This window comes from Mya arenaria, chromosome 7, assembly GCF_026914265.1.
Source record: "Mya arenaria isolate MELC-2E11 chromosome 7, ASM2691426v1".
In the NCBI taxonomy this organism is placed as follows: domain Eukaryota; kingdom Metazoa; phylum Mollusca; class Bivalvia; order Myida; family Myidae; genus Mya; species Mya arenaria.
In genome coordinates, this window is record NC_069128.1 from 28,745,629 (window position 1) to 28,762,640 (window position 17,012).

The following is a 17,012-nucleotide window of genomic DNA, read 5'->3' on the forward strand; positions in this document are numbered from 1 at the left end:
TGTAGGCGGCGGGTGTGCGTTCATAGTATAACATTCCGTTATAGACGAAAGTACGTTTATAGTACGTATGTTTACTGTGTTGGTAATATGCAAATTAGCAAAGCCCGGGCTCTGTGTGGATTAAGAAATTACTGCATATAAAGACCAGCGGACCCCTTCATAGTCGAGCATGCTTTTTTCTGAAGGGATCTGTTGCGTCTTTAACGTCGCACGTAACACAACATATGCAAGTCAGTTGCATTATGTCGTCTATAGTAATCGGAGTGGTTCGTTATTTTATATTTTGAAGCAACATTGTTGAAATTGTTCTCTTTAAAAAAAGCAATTAATACTTGGATATGGACTTACTTCTCTAACGAGTTCGTTAAAAAAAAGTTTCTTGTCGACTGTGTAGGAACGTGAAACTGAATGCTAACTCCATCTATGTCGTCTGTTCTTTCAGCACATTTTATGTGTACTACGCCGTAACAGGCCCTGCACCGTATCTAAGCAGAAGAAGGAACATGAAGCACTTTCCGTGCGATTTTTAAAGGCAATCGTATATGGCTGATTACAATAATTATAGTATTTAATTGAAGTTTTCTAAGTTAGATCGCATCGCAATGAATATAGTAAGACTGCAAATATTTTAGACATGCGTAATTTGACCAACCTCCCTTCCCCAGATCTACCGCCCCAACCCTCGGACTAGGTACCGCCCAAACCCTCGGACTACTAAAGCAATCAGTTGCCTGTAACCTGACTGAGAGTTCTCATCCAATAAAAGTCGTCTACGTGTTACTCTTCATTAGAAGTTAAAAATATGGATGCCGTCAAAGTAGTACACGTTATTTGCTCATTTCTAGCGTTTTTGTGCACTATTTCGACTGGACTCGGTAAGAAATATAAAAAACTAATGTTTGTTTCTGACATCAATCTTTAAATGTGTCTATACGAAATAAAATTGCGCTGTAAAATGACAATATTTATCAAGTGTTATGTATATTCGGATTACCTAGATTTTCGGATACTATAAGTTACTTGTCATTTTGTGTGAAAACTATTAACTATTTTTTGGTTCTCAATCAACTTTCCGCAAGACAAATAAAGAGACCCGATGGAGAATCTTGTTTCGAGGTGCTTGTGTCCCTTAGGAATCGTGGATAGTGTTAGTGTCTAAAACTTTTTCTTACCTCCTCCTTTAGTCTAAAATAATAGACGTGTTATACGGGATTCTTCCAATCCCTAACGTCTAAACGGGAATGTGCAAAAAACGGGGGTGTTTTAAAAATATTGAAATTGTTTTAAGTGAAGTATTTTATGGTTGAAATCGATCATAAAGAGTTATATTCATATTTTACCATGTAAGTGAAATGTTATTTTGCACTGAACAAGCATTTAATGCATTAAAATAAGTTGTTTACCTTTCCAATAAAACGAAAGTGGACTGACACAGACAACAATTATGCGAAGGGGAACAACTCGATACAATCGTAATAACTCGGCCCCCTCCGACAAAGCTTCGAGATAGACCTCGTTATACAATCGTAACAACTCGGCCATGGTCGAAATGTTCCGAGCGATTTAAATCTGTGCCCTAAAGCCTTGCAGGTGCCCTTCATGTATATATCGTTATGTTTTGACAGAATGAAATGAAGAAAAGCTGTCAAACTCATTATTATAAGTTGGATATTTAATTTTTGTGTACGGAACTAATATAAAATAACATTATCTGGTAATATTTCTTGTTTTTATGATATTTTATAGACGCTATATGCTTTAACCCGGAATCCTGATCGGAACAACTACCCACTTTTGATACTAAACAATTTGTATGTGAGACTTTTTGACTATAGTGACGTCATGAATCTATAAATAAACAGGTCATTTCAGTGCGCATGCGGGTTAACCAGTGGTCGAAATTAACACAAGCCTGCAAGGGTCACGGACACTACGGACCATGGACATTACGGACCAGACATTACGGACCAGATTTAGGGACACTACGGACCAGATTTAGGGACATTACGGACCATCTTCAGAAACTTACGGACCATGATTTATAATGTTTTTAAACATTTTTTTTAATTTATTCACTCATTGGTCTTAAATTTGTTAATTAAAACTTGAATATGAGTGCTCAGTATGACAATTATCTTTAATGGAACTGAAAAATCCCCAGAAATTGCCAGTTTTAAACATCAGTTTGCAAGAACAGTTTTCTTATAAGATTGGATGATGAACTTGGTAAACATATAACTAACATAGATTTCAAATTTCGACAAATTTCAGTTCCAGGAATGATTAAAACTGATTAACCAATAGCTTGTGTTTAAAACATCATTTTACCATAGTTGTTATAAATACATAGGTCTTTAACACCTTTTGGAATTTCACAAGATTTTATATTGAACCATTGATGAATTCGAATTTCACGGGATTTTTCACAGTTATATGGAAGATATAGCGTCATACTGAGCACTCATATTCAAGTATTTATTAACAAATTAAAAACTAATGAGTGAATAATTAAAAAAAATCTATGTTTAAATCATGGTCCGTAAGTTTCTGAAGATGGTCCGTAGTGTCCCTAAATCTGGTCCGTAATGTCTGGTCCATAATGTCCGTGGTCCGTAGTGTCCGTAATTCGCCCGCAACCCTGCACTGGTAAAATATTTTTCGGGCTTGCTCAAATTCTGAATTTTATAAAGCATGGCTTGTTCAAAAATTTGATGCTAAGCAATAGTATAAGAGTTGGGGCTTGTTCATCCGAAAGTCTAATTTCAATGACTGGTTAACACTTCCGTTTTGTTGTTTACATTATCAACAAGGTCAGAGGTGACAGACTTTTATTATCGGTACAATAATTATGTTGAACTAGTTTGCTTTATGTGTCAGAACCGCCCAAAAAAGATGCCAACACTACTGACTTTGATGCGACCTTTGAGTTGTAACAGTAACATTTACGGCACAAATACCGAAATCCTACTAATCAGCATTCTTTGTTTTATGCTTTGATCAAAACAACATAGAAATAAAATTCCCAAAGTTTTATTAATGCAATAAATGTATAAAATTTTACGACATTTTGGCGCGAAAATTAACATACACAATTTTTCGGCCGTCTCCTCTTCCAGTATGCACTACACCTGTTGGGCAGTCTGATTGATTGATCAGCAGCTTTACTAAGTATAAACTTGAGTTTTCACAAGCCAGATGTAATATTCCAACTGTTTCTCAATCAAAAGCACTGACATATGACAAGACCCTGAACCATGACATATTTTATGTGTATTTTCCGATAATCTTAAAAAAAGTACCAACCATCAAGTTTTTGTTTACATTGTATCCATCTTTGTTTTTGACTGAAAACAAAAGGGACTAAGACATTCTACAGCTTTTGAACCCAATTTACTGACTCCGAGACCCAAATCTTCCTTTTGCCATTGCCAGAGGTTCATATGTCTGACATTGTGCTACTAACTTGTCATTACATGCCGTTGAAAACATGTATAATATGGTGTTTAAAAGACACTGTATTTGCATGTTAAATTTAATATTTAAGCACGTTAAGTAATAAAAAAAATGGAAGGGACTCCTAATTTCAGGAAGGGACACCTGATTTCAAATGTTGGTGTCCCTTCTGGATCCCTTGGAAAAATGGTTAATGTTGAACCCTGCTATGGCCACCCTCCCTCCTTGAAATATTAGTTGTTGTTTTTTCAAGACCAACCAAAATTATTTGGAGCATGATCATCTATCACAAAACCCTAAATATCAACCAAAAATTCAAAGATTTCTTTCCCCCAAAAAATATTAATATTCTAATTAAAGGTTAACCTGTTGTGACCCTCGTAAGGATGATGGTGTTTTTGTAAAGCTCGTTTCTTATTTTTTGAACCGATTGTCTCCAAACATCTTGCATAATCTTCTCAGAATGTAATAACGTTTCAAAAAATGTACAATTTCAATACATTTCCTTCAACAAAATGGATATTTTAAGACCCAAACTCCGAAATGTATTGAAGTTGTACATTTTCTGAAATTTTATTATATTCTGAAAAGAATGCAAGTTGTTTTCAGAAAAAAAATCCCAATCAAAAGTTTTTTTTTTTAATCAAAGTCATTTTACTTGTACTGGTTATGTGATGCAAAGTTTTGGGGATAATTGCATTCAGAAATCATTGATTTTTACCACATTCTGGGGTCAGTATGAAATATTATCTATGATATTTCAGCCATTTTTTTTATCCTTTGAAAGCTTAGGGAAAAGAAACATAATATTTAATAATTTCCTCATTCACAGGAGACTGAAAAGCTTGTTCTTTTAACTGTCAAATTTCCCAATTTCGAAGCTTGTTCTTTTAACTGTCAAATTTCCCAATTTAGGTATATTCGTGATGCAAATTTTCCCAAAATGTCTAGGGTCTTTTTCCCAAAATGGGCAGAAAAGCCCTGGAAGTAAAGAGCTAGCCATTTAAGAGACCAGCATTCAACTGTTAAAAACAAGTCTAGATTAACATTAACCTAGTTTGCATATTGAAAACATTTTGGTTGGTTTATACAGGTTTGTGATTTTTCTGTGGATTCATGGATTTCGATTGCTCCAGGGACAATATCTGTGTATGGCATAAATCGGGAAAAAAATAGGGTGTGTGTGTGGGGGGGGAGTAATGCTTTTAAAGGGATAATGAACACATGATTTTACAACCCTATTAAAGCAGTGCCCCCACAATACGTAATACAACATAATTATAGGCTGTTCACTTCCATAATGAAACGGTTCATCTCAGTTATGATTCACTTCGGTAATGGTTCGACCATCACATCCTATTTAGTGAACGTAGTTTCCCTTGGGCTCGAAGGAAAAAAATGCTCATATCACAATCTTCGGTGGCCATCTTCGATTTAGCTTATTCACGAAAGCCATTAAGAGCTAAAATCACTTTTCATATACAATGAACATTCTGCTAACATAACATACGATAATGATTTGTATAACATTCTGTATACAGGTATATATATATAATTTTTTCTCACCTTTTAGGATTTGGAATCCAGACTTACATTGGCAACCTAAATGTTAGATGCATATATATGAATAGGAGATAGTCATGTTTATATATAATAAATGTTAGCCATTTAGTGTTAGATGTATTGAATTTCCATTTAAGGTTTCCAGTATGACTATGTCACATGTGGGTCGTCGCTGAAACTTCTCAACCCTTACCACAATGTGAGACTTCACTCCCACGATGTGAAATACGGATCAGGCAGCAGTCAACAGGTAAAATATTAAATACAGATGTAAAATACGGATCAGGCAGCAGTCAACAGGTAAAATATTAAATACAGATGTAAAGTACTGATCAGGCAGCAGTCAACAGGTAAAATATTAAATACAGATGTAAAATACTGATCAGGCAGCAGTCAACAGGTAAAATATTAAATACAGATGTTAAATACTGATCAGGCAGCAGTCAACAAGTAAAATATTAAATACTGATGTAAAATACTGATCAGGCAGCAGTTAACAGGTAAAATATTAAGTACATATGTGAAATCTGGATCGGACAGCATATTAAATACAGATCATTCGGAACTCCTTGGCCATTTTTATTTAATACAACCTCGGATGTATTTGGACGGTTTACATACTAAAAAATTGGTATGTTTATGTCCGCTGCAAGTAGATGGCGTAGTAATTTAATTTTGCAGTTAATAAGTTAGATCTTGGTTATCTTAATTATGTTTGCAATGATACACTTCACTGGCAATCAAATTAAACTTAGATCAACAATTATAAGCTTAAATAATACATTTAATTAATGATATAATTCAAAATTTTACGAACTACTTCTACTGATGTACTGGCATACATCTGAGGTTGTTTACGATAAAAATGGCCGAGGAGTTCTGAATGAATACAGATGTGAAATATTGTTCAGGCAGCAGTCAACAGGTAAAATATTAAATACAGATGTGAGATATGGATCAGGCAGTAGTCAACAGGTAAAATACATGTTTTAAATCTCAAAACCACTTACCATCACTCAGTTTTAATTTACAATTTTCAGGATTTTTTATTATTTCAAAGTACATGTTAAGTTTTCATGAGCACTGATAAAGAAGTTACAAATCCAATATATATTTTGAGTTCTTTGCACTTGACATATTGCTTGTACATGTTGTAATTCAGCCATACAATTGACCAATAAACAGATTGTAATAAATATTATTACATGATCTTTAAAGTTGCACTCTTACTCCCAAACAAGATTTACCACAAGTAATAATATTGTTTTAATATTCCAAAAAAAGATGAATTAATGTCAGTAAATCTTTTAGCATTCACCAATCATTTAATATTTTTGCGCTTTCTTCTATTAAATTCACGGTTACAATCTTGTTATCAATAGTTAATATTTTCCATAAATGTATCATTTTAGTAAGTAGTTAAAGGTTTATCAGTTGAAATTGATGTTAGTTAATACATGTGTAGACCTGTATTGATTTTGAATAAGAGCGTCACTCTAAATAAACTGTCCATGATAGGAAAAACAGCAGTTTACGTAGACAAAATAAAACGCAATGTTGACCTGTCTTTCTATAGACTGAACACAGGGTGAACTATTGTGCCAACGTACACTGAAACAGTAAATCTTTCTTTTTTATACCTAAAAAGGATACAGAATGACATTTTATTGAAGCTTTTCAAAGAAGCGCACCAAATTGTATACATTTTACTGAATATCATTTTGGAAATGACATTGTTGAAATTGTGCCCAAGTCCTGTGAGCCCTGATGTTTGATCTGGGAATGAAAATGGGCTAAAATTTAAAAACAGTGAAAAATAGCTGAAGTGATATTTTCACTGTAAGAAACAGTGAAATATAAATTTTATTTCACTGTTAACCTCTATTAACTACCGCAAAGCATATAATAGATATTATTATTTTCAGTCAGTAACAGCAGTGGAATCCTCAGATGACCATAACAGTTATTGGCAGGTGAAGGCTAAAACAGGAACACAATGTATTAGAGGGTAAGAATGTGGCAAGCTAAAATGTGTTTATGTGTCTTTGATTTTGACAAATCGAGGACTCAGCTCATGACTCTCATAAATACATTTAAGATATATTACACGCCATTAAAGATCATATGATTATAAGGACTGTCAGTCAGTGGACCAAGGCGTTAGCAAAGATCCATTCACCTTCCGGGCCTGAATGGCCATTCCTTTTAATGCCTTATGGTCCAAAGTGTTGTGTTATATTTCTTTTTTTATACCAAACTTTTGATATAATCATTTAATATTTTTATCCTGCTGTTGTCTGGCCATGTTAACTTGTGATAATTTTTCGCCTTTGTGGAAATCGCAAAGATGCACCCAACAATTTTATGACATCAGGCATGAAATATTTTTTGGACAGGTCTGGAACAACCAGAAATATTTCATGGACCACTGAAGTCATAAAACTTGCTTTTTATTAAAATACAGTGATATTTGGACCGATAGACTTTATATATACAAAGAAGGGATGCATTTATGTAAGGTATAATATATAAAAATAGGATTTTTTTTCAGTCTCAGCTTTCATACCATCTCATCAGGGATGCCAATGCATATTTGTGAAAAGAAGACACCAATACGAAATAAGAATATCCCCATCACACTTGATACAATTTTTTTGTATAGATCAGGTAAAAGGCAACAATTTAATTTTTTGTGGCCCAAAAAAGAGGAAACAGCTGAAAAAAGGAAAAGTGGAATCACTGCATTATCTGAAAGTCAGTACATCTAATAATCTTTCACAATGTTTTCCATGTTTCAGACAACCAATCAAATGTGGCCAGACAATCCGGTTATTGCATCTGCAGACACGTCGGAACTTGCACAGTCATCATTTCCAGTCCCCGTTGTCACACAATCTTGAAGTCAGTGCTTTTGGCGAGGACGGAGAGGGGGATGATGGTTCGTTGAAATTTTTTTGAATTGCTGTTTTTTTTAATCTTGACCATAACTAAAAAATATTAGTGATATTCATCTTAAAACTCAGTCAACAAGTTGCAAGAGACAATGTACACAAATCAAGGAAGGCCAGCTATCATGCCAGTTTGTTTTTTAAGTGTAATGGTTAAAGTAAACCTGTGGTTTTTGTCCACCACACACAGAAAGTGGGTTAATTTGTAACCAGCAATTTGTAACTCAAACACATATATTAGACAAGGGAAATGTTTTCTTGGCTTCTTAGAAAGGACACTGTTATAGTCGCACAAATAAGTCTTGATTCTAAAACAAGGACTAAAAAATTGATTTGGGTAACCTGACTCTACCTTTGAAATAGGTGCCGACTGTACCGTTTTTATTGTATGTTGGCGTAACAAAACACACATATTTTTTAAATGTGTGTTTTAATATGTAGTTTTAAATCTTTTAAAGCTTTAGTCAGAATATTACCTCAACACAGTTCACCAATGATCTCAAGAACAGTCTTACATGAAGCTTAATAAGCCTACCTTATAAGCCTACCTTCCCTACCTGTTTCTGAAAAGGATGTTACCCTAACCAAATAAATATTTTGGAGGCCCTAGTACTGGCCTCAGAATTTTCAAGAAGCCCTATTGATTTAATCCAGAATTTGACTAAGCCCTGGAAGCATTTTCCGAGTGCAGGGCTTGCTAGTTTTCTGCTTATTTCCACCACTGTTAGTGCTGGTTTCTGCTCGTGAAATGGACTCAAGAGTGATTCATATAAGCTTATAGGTGTCTTAAAGGGACTGGACACCAGATGATATATTTGCAAGATAAAGAGAAAAATGTCAATATATCCACAAAATTGATGTCGTGAACAACGCATTGAATCTTACTTACTGATTTATCAATTGCTTATGTCGCATGAATCTTTCAATGCATCTCTCACTTTTTTTGCGTATTTTTCCAATTCAAAATTTACTGGGGCTGTCTTATGTAAATCCCAGTCAATTTAAAAATACTGTCGGTATATGTATCGCCTGTTTCCACATGCTAATTATACACATTATAAACTGGGAAACCATTATGCACTAATTTTAAACTGGTAAGCTCAGCTGAGACAGTGACAAAATATTCTTATAATCATGTGAATTATGTATTACCGGCCACATACTAGCTCGTATTGTCTATCTAGGCTTGTTTTTTGTAAATAATGTATTTGCAGATTTTGGGACCATCTGGTGTCTACATGTAGTCCTTTTAACAATCAAGTTATGAAATATGCATTGAGTTAGTATACAAGTTAAATTAATCCAAGTTCTCATTTGTATTTGTATTTTCCAGGGGATAACTGGGTGATTGTTTGCAGTGGTAAACACTGGTCCAGGAAGGACAAAGTGCGGATCAAGAATGTTGTCACGGAACAGTGAGTTGACATGTACTTTTTAACTGATTTGCAAATGTTGATACTCATAAAAATTAATTAATTAGTATGTTAATTGTTTACTATATTCATTACTCAATTATTTAAATAATTATTGAAAAAGAGATAAATAAATAGATAGTTTTTAATTTTTTTATTTATTTTTTAATAATATATTTGAATATTATTTGAATTTTTTTTTTCAAGATGATATACATAACTATAGGAAATACGATTTGACGTTAAATACCATGTTTTACAAAACAAGTTAAGGAAAAACAAATAAAGCCAGCCTTTGGCATGCATTGTTATTTTTTTCGTAAAAAGTTTAATAAACGTTTTATTGAATGGCAACTCCTGAAATATTCTTTTATTATGCGACACATTTGTCGCCCAAAGTGATTATTTTTTCACATGACTTGAAGGGCTCTCACACGGGTCACAGCCGATGTTAACAAACAAGTGACGTTAATATCTAAACAACTTTTTGGACAGAAAAGATATGAAAATATTTCTTAGCCTATAAAAGACTATGCTTTTTTCTGCTTCTACACATTTCAACAAGACAGAATTTTGTAGAAAGATGGAACACTGAAATTTTGGTCGATGAGTTATTTAAGGAATTAATAGCGGGATTGATGTCATTATCGGAGTATGAACACAATTGGGCTGGTCAAATGGTGTGGAGTCCGAAAGGCTGTTCATTTAGGGAATGAAAGTTGAGGTGTAAATATTAAGAAATTAACATCACTCAATTGTTTTTTTACATCACCCTGTACTCATGAAATCAAAGTTATCATTTTAACTTTGTAGCTACCTACACGTGTCAGGTGACACGTTTGGCCGTCCAATCAGCGGGCAGCGTGAAGTGTCAGCTTACGCATCACCAAACGATCTCAACTACTGGCAGGTACAGGAGGGCATCTTTATAACCCCATCGGAAGATCCAGTCGGAACTTACCGACCAGATACACCCAACATGCATCACCAAGCACACACTGAATTATGATCGTTATAAAGCATTATTATTTAGACCTACTTTATATTGGTTCAGTTGATTCATAAGTGAAAGAATTACTTTAAGTCAAAGATTTTGCTCAGAAAAGAGGTTTGACTCAGGGCATTTTCAGCAAAAATTGGAAGAAACTTAAATTTTTGGGTAATATTAACGACCTGTAGCAAAGGAATAAACAATACTGAAAATGATCCAAGCAAAACTTTTTAGACTTTGTTGCTTAACAAGTTCTTTTTTTAACAACTTGTTTTCTTATACAATCCAATTTGATCATACTTTGAAAAAAAGCTCAATTTTGAAGCTTATTGGGAATTTTTGTCTTTTTGGGCAATTGCGAAGTAGCCTTATTTTGGTCCCCTATTATATTAGGTAATAAGAAAAGCCATACTGACTTTTGGGGATACTGCTGGTATATTTGTTATGAGAACGGGATTTGGGAGGGAGGGGGTGGGGATTTCAATGAATTGAACTGTGATCATAGTATTTTTCATTAGACTTACTGGTTATATTTATTGATGTGTTTACAACTACATGTACATAACGAGCTCTTGCTCTTTAAGGAGTGTGAATTATTTTGGACCATAGTGATTTTGATGTTACTGTCAGATGCATATATTCTGTTTACACATTTAGAATTGTTTCTAAACAGTGGGTTTGAAATGTTATATTGTCTTCTTTGAGAAGACCTGTAACTACAACAGTAGATGATGATGTTTCTGTTTTGAATGGCTTACTTAAACAGGGGATGTTAATGTTTCTGTTTTATTTAAAGCTACACTTTCTGAGATTGACCGTTTTGACAACTTTTTAATTTTTTTAATTGAGTCAAATTTTGCGTGAATGTCTGGAAACCGGTGATAAAAGGCTGCTAAAAAGATTAGATCGCAGTTTTTAATATTTACACTAAAAAAATGATGTATTATGGCTAAAAGCTTTACTAACGCTTCAAGAAAAAAAAAATCAGCATTTTTCCAAACAATTGATATCTGTTCTATTGTGTATTATCCTATGTGACTGATTTGGAAAAAAAAACTGATGCCAAAATCAGATTCTGAGACAAGAACTGAATGAGTTGTCATATCGGCCAATCTGTGAGAGTGCAGCTTTAAAGAGCTGCTTTACATGCTGCATGTGAAAATTAGTCCTGTGGAGGAAGTGACATTTTTTATATTTGCCAGATAACAGGCCACATAATCAGGCAAGCATAACTACATATTTCCAAAAAGGTTATTAAATTTAATTGTACATATTGTAAGAAATTTGTTTTGTAATGCTATCTCTTGGTTAGAATGTGTTTTGGTTGTAAATGCTTATGCCTAAACAGGACACATTTTCGCAGATAAGGTCACATATATGGCTGTAGGCTTGTGGTTATTACAAGGTTTAAATGTTTTGATGTTTCATTGTCACCAGATACAACGACAAAATACATGCTAAAGATGTTTGCTTACATATATATATACCCATTTACTGCATGGAGGTAAAAAAATAAAAATCCTAGTAGCCCATGAATTCAAAATATTCCAGATCTCTGTTAATGAATTTGATATTGTAACAATGGGCTGATTGGTCAAAACTTTGAGTTTAGCAGACATCGTTGTTAAATTTTAAAGGTGAACTATTCTATTATGTGCTCATTTATTTAAAGCTGCACTCTCACAGATTTACCGTTTTTAATTTTTTGCGTAAATATCTGCAAATCGGTGATTAAATCTGCTGACAAAAGATCAGATCACAGATTTTCATATTTCCGTTTGAAAATTATTGTTTTAAGTGTTACTAACGGTTTAAAAAAATGCATAAAACATCAATTTTTAAACTCCAAGACAAAAAAAAAGAGTTATATAAATGTTCAATCTGTGAGAGTGCAGCTTTAAAGAAAACAAGAACAGTTAAAAAAGTTTTCTCAAACATAGGAAGAAAATCTGCTGTGCCTAAGTGTATTCGTGAAACTTCTAAATTAGTAACAGTTTCAAAGTTAACGACGATTTTGTTAACAAAGTTGTTAACTTAAACAAAGTTCTGAACAATCGATTAAATGGTAGATGTTAGGTATGTTGAAGGATATCTAGGCTGATTAAATGATAAGTATTCTCAATTTGTATCATTTAAGGATTTTTTCATAGAATTCCATTTTCCCACCACATCGTAATAAAATACATTTATATTACTTATCAATCTGTTTGAGTGTAACATTGTAATTTGAAAATGTATGCTAGAACAAAGTGTAAATGGTACCTGATGATTGTGTAACATTTTCTAAAGCATTAATCAAATGTGGTATTACATTACTGTTAAAATTTCATTAAATTTGTATTGAAATCCACAAATTAAAATATTAAGTATTTTTAAGTACAAGTACATTTTTACAGTTGCACCTGAGCCTATTTCAATAGAGAAGATTAGTTGATTTAAATCTCAAATTTCAAGAAACGTCACAGGTGGCCATGCATATTTTTTTCCTTTATTAACTGTGTTTCAACTTAAATACTGGTTTTATTTCAGTTTTTCAAATAAAAAGCAAAATGAAAAATATATAAGAGTACAAAGAAAAATATCCACCAGCATGGAAACACTATAATTATTTGTTTACTATTTAACCTGTTATATTAAAGCTATTGTTACAAAGATGCGTAAATGAGTCATACTTTCATATATTTTGATACATTATTTTAATGAAGCATCGCCATCGGCCTTTGTACATGTTCGGAACATTTCAATATTTTAGGGGAAGATTTCATGGTTTTCTTAAAGTAACTTAAGTGAGATTTTATATGAAAGTACGAATGAGATTTCACAGCCTGCATAATAAGATTTATTTTATACCTGTTTTTTTTCTGTCTTGCAAGATTTTAACAATATTGTAACTTGTAAGATAGATGTGGAAACTTGGGAAAAATATGTATTACACACTGTGTTTCCTGATTCTGTATCATACAGTATCATAGTATGCAAATCTACATCTGCAATATTACATGAATGAAATAGCATGCTTCTCTTAAAGCTTAAATGTTTTTGTAAAGAAAACTATTACTATATTAATTAAAAAATAAATAAAAAATCACTTTAAAGGTATGAAATAAAAGAAATATTATATTAGTGGGTTGATTTGTGGGACTTAAACACTTCTTGATGCTTGCGAAAAGATACATGTTCGACCTTCAGTCTTGTGCAATATGGACTTGATGCAAGCAACTCCAAGTGATACGAACACAAACATCAACCCCCTCATATGATATTCCCTATAATATTGATTTTACTAAGTGAAATGAGGCCTTGGCACAAAACAGATGTGACTCCATATTAAAACATAATAACTTAGGTGACTATAAAATTAATTGCTTGATTTTCATCCCCACCCGCCCCCTCTTTTTTTCCCCTGACCCTTAAATTTTATTGACTCAAATGAAAATGTTGAACTAGGTCGTGCATTTGCATGACAGTCCAGTACCGTCTTGGAATGGCATTTATTCGTATACCTGCGGTGTTGTTGTTTTTACATTCACATGTAAAAAAGGATAATTGCTCCGATCATGTTTGTGGTTCGTCTAGAAACTCATGTATAGGGTCTCTTATGCAATAAGAACATACACATTTATTCAATGGTAAATCAGTCATCTAAGAAGAATGAAAAATGAAATGTCAACATGACCCTCTTTTTTAGAAAAAATGGATGAAAATCTTGCAATTTATTTATATTGGCCTTACCTCGGTCTTTCACTGAGCCCTCAAAATGAGTTTCTTCTGTCGTGAGCAAAGTGTGAAAGTTAGAGAGATTACTTGGAAAAAGGTCCATCTATTTCTCTTTAATGACTGTATAACCATTTTCATACATATTGTCTTACGAAGTTTGTTTAACAAGTTTTATTGAGTAAAATGTTGTAATTTAACTCTTTTTGTTTAGTAGTTGTTATTTCAACCTACAAATATTCTAAGATTTAAATTACACCACAGCCTGGTGCGCATTGCATGAACAAGTCAGTGTTTTTTATGGCACTTTTTGGGGCTGAAATACGGCCCAATTCCCCTCCTTTATTTTTCGCCTACCCTGGAAAAAAAATCTTTAATTTTTTTATTTTTTTTGAGGAGCATTGACCTGTAAACATTTAGCAATAATAGTAACATAATGCCATTCATGTCGACAGGTTTGTTAAATAAAAGGTTTGAAAACAAACCATGACCATTGATGATAGAACTACAGATAACAGCTCTTACAGTGCCAAATTATTACAAAATTTTACGCATGACAATTCACAGCCAATACAAGCCATATTATGAGAATTTTTGACAAATGACCCTTGAGTCCATCCTTGACCTTTGACCTACAAACATGGTAGACATTGTGAAATGTGAATATTTGTGCCAAGTTCTGTTCTTAAAAATCCCTAAATACATGACAAAAGTACAGCCTTGACCAGTCAGAAAACGACACACTATTTTGTCATGAAGAACTTTTTTAATTAGTCGAAAATTAAAATTGGACAATGAAGTTATATTCCTCTATGTGTGGCAAAGTCAGAACAGAATTTGTTGACATGCCTCAAACTAATAACATAGGTTAATTAAAGCGCCAACTATTACAAAATATGCTGCCTTCTTTTAAGGACACCAAGTTTGGTGATAAGTGGTTGTATGTTAAGCCAAAATTAGATTGCAGACACTAAATACAGTTTTTGCCAATTCAAGGGTCATAACCTTGGAGTGATGGAGGGGCCATGGCTAGTAATGGAATCTAACTGAGGTATTCTGCCCAAACACATTCTAAAGTTATTCAGTTAGACAACATACTGGACATCATCAGCCTACCCGTTCGCTGCAGGTGAAACTATAATAAGTCGAAATTCCACATGGACTTGGAAATGTCGATTAAAACTGTTCTTGCTCTTTTTTTACTGGTTACCTTGTTATATCTTATATCTATACCCAAAGTGCTTTTTAAAATCTTTTTAATCCCCCGCCACAGAGTGGGGAGGGGCTTAAAGGAATGCACTTCGTATTGTCATGTCCTCATTGAGACGATGTGCAGTGACCTAGTCCTGAGTCCATACCTCAAAGGTCAAGGTCACATGAGACATTTAAAGGTCAGAGAACACATGCTCGTGTCCGCGCTATAACCAACAGATGCATTGATGGATTACCATGTTACTTTATCGAAAATACTTAAGGCTTGCTATTTCATCGATGTTATAAATCAAGGACTCATTGTCATTCTTTATTTTTAGCCAAAATAACCTTGACATTGATCTTACCTACACTACACACAATATAAATAACTTAAACAAATATCTTTTTATAATATGTTCATATATCCAAGAATATTTAGGTTACCGATCAAATAACTTGAATTTTCTATATTCCCACTCTTGACCAGTGGTTGTGTACAATTTTGGTCATATCAGGTTGCGAAAAAAATAAAATATACCGGTACTAAAAAACAATGGCGGGGGATAAAGCCGTTCTTTGGACTGCCTTGTTAATCTTTGCTTAGTTATGGAGAGCTATTTATGTGGTACTCTCAATTAGCATATCATTGACAATGTATGTATTTCCACTGTATGATCTGGTGAAAGAAGAAGTTACAACTTGAAACAATAGGACTTAAAAGTATGGTGAAGTGTCCAAAGACTCCCTTAGTGACTTCTTATACATACTTCAGTAATTTATCAATTTTTTGCTAGTAATATAATTTTATTAAATGGCATTCGTTTAAAAGCCAAAAACTGCAAGATCAGTCATTCAAATTAGACTGAATGAACTAGCCTAAATCCATACAGTTCTGCTTGGAATGAATTATTTCTCAGGCCCTGCTTTTTTTTTTACAATCAAGAATTATAGAAATTTGGGAAAGCATTTAACCTGTTCATGCTTAAGCTTATTTAGACCACTTAGTTTCGGATCTAATAATGTTTCAATGCAGCATGGTATAATGGTTCAGGAAATTGTTTCATGATCATTCATCAAGACATTCTTGGGTAAGGTTTTATAATAGTTTTATAAATTAGTCACAAGATATAGATAATAGTGCACACAAGCCCACCTACTTCTAAATCTGTCTCACGAACATGTGCAAAACATATACGCCACTTCTTTTCAAAAGCAGGCATAATAAACAAAAATACCTTTATTTAAAATTTGTATTCATAAAAATAAAAGAATACAGGGAAAAACCTATGGAATCAAAGCATTATTGTTAAAATGGGTATCCTTTTTCTTGTACATAACAGTGGCACATAATAGGAATGATGTAGATATTGGGTTGATTGTTCAGAACATCGTTAAAGTTAACAATGTAATTAATGACATCGTTGTTAACTTAATAACATAATTATTTGATATGCTCATATAATTTAATCCAATTGGTGAAGCTGAAATCTTTGTCTCATATCCTATTAGAAATACAGCAGATCACAAATTTATTGATAAATTTTCCAGAGCAGCAAAGATTTAAAAAGTTAAAATGACATTGTACATTGTAAATGACATTAACAATGTTGTTAACTTTATAAATTTTTGAACATTCAGCCCAATGTAATTGATTATTAATTTGCAACTGATAACTAATGAACTTCAAATACATAAAGTCTTCCAGGTATACTTATAATAATGTAGGTAATAAGCTGT

The 17,012-nt window shown here is 33.2% G+C and overlaps 1 protein-coding gene across 1 annotated transcript; it reads left to right on the forward strand.

The window, feature by feature from the left end:
• Positions 1 to 751: 751 nt before the first annotated feature.
• Positions 752 to 14,281, forward strand: LOC128240318 (stromal cell-derived factor 2-like). The gene is made up of 6 exons (XM_052956914.1): positions 752 to 875; positions 5,154 to 5,266; positions 6,942 to 7,024; positions 7,815 to 7,954; positions 9,298 to 9,379; positions 10,190 to 14,281. Exons 1-6 carry the CDS (start codon positions 803 to 805, stop codon positions 10,383 to 10,385), a joined length of 687 nt encoding a protein of 228 aa, XP_052812874.1. The 5' UTR covers positions 752 to 802; the 3' UTR covers positions 10,386 to 14,281.
• Positions 14,282 to 17,012: the final 2,731 nt, after the last annotated feature.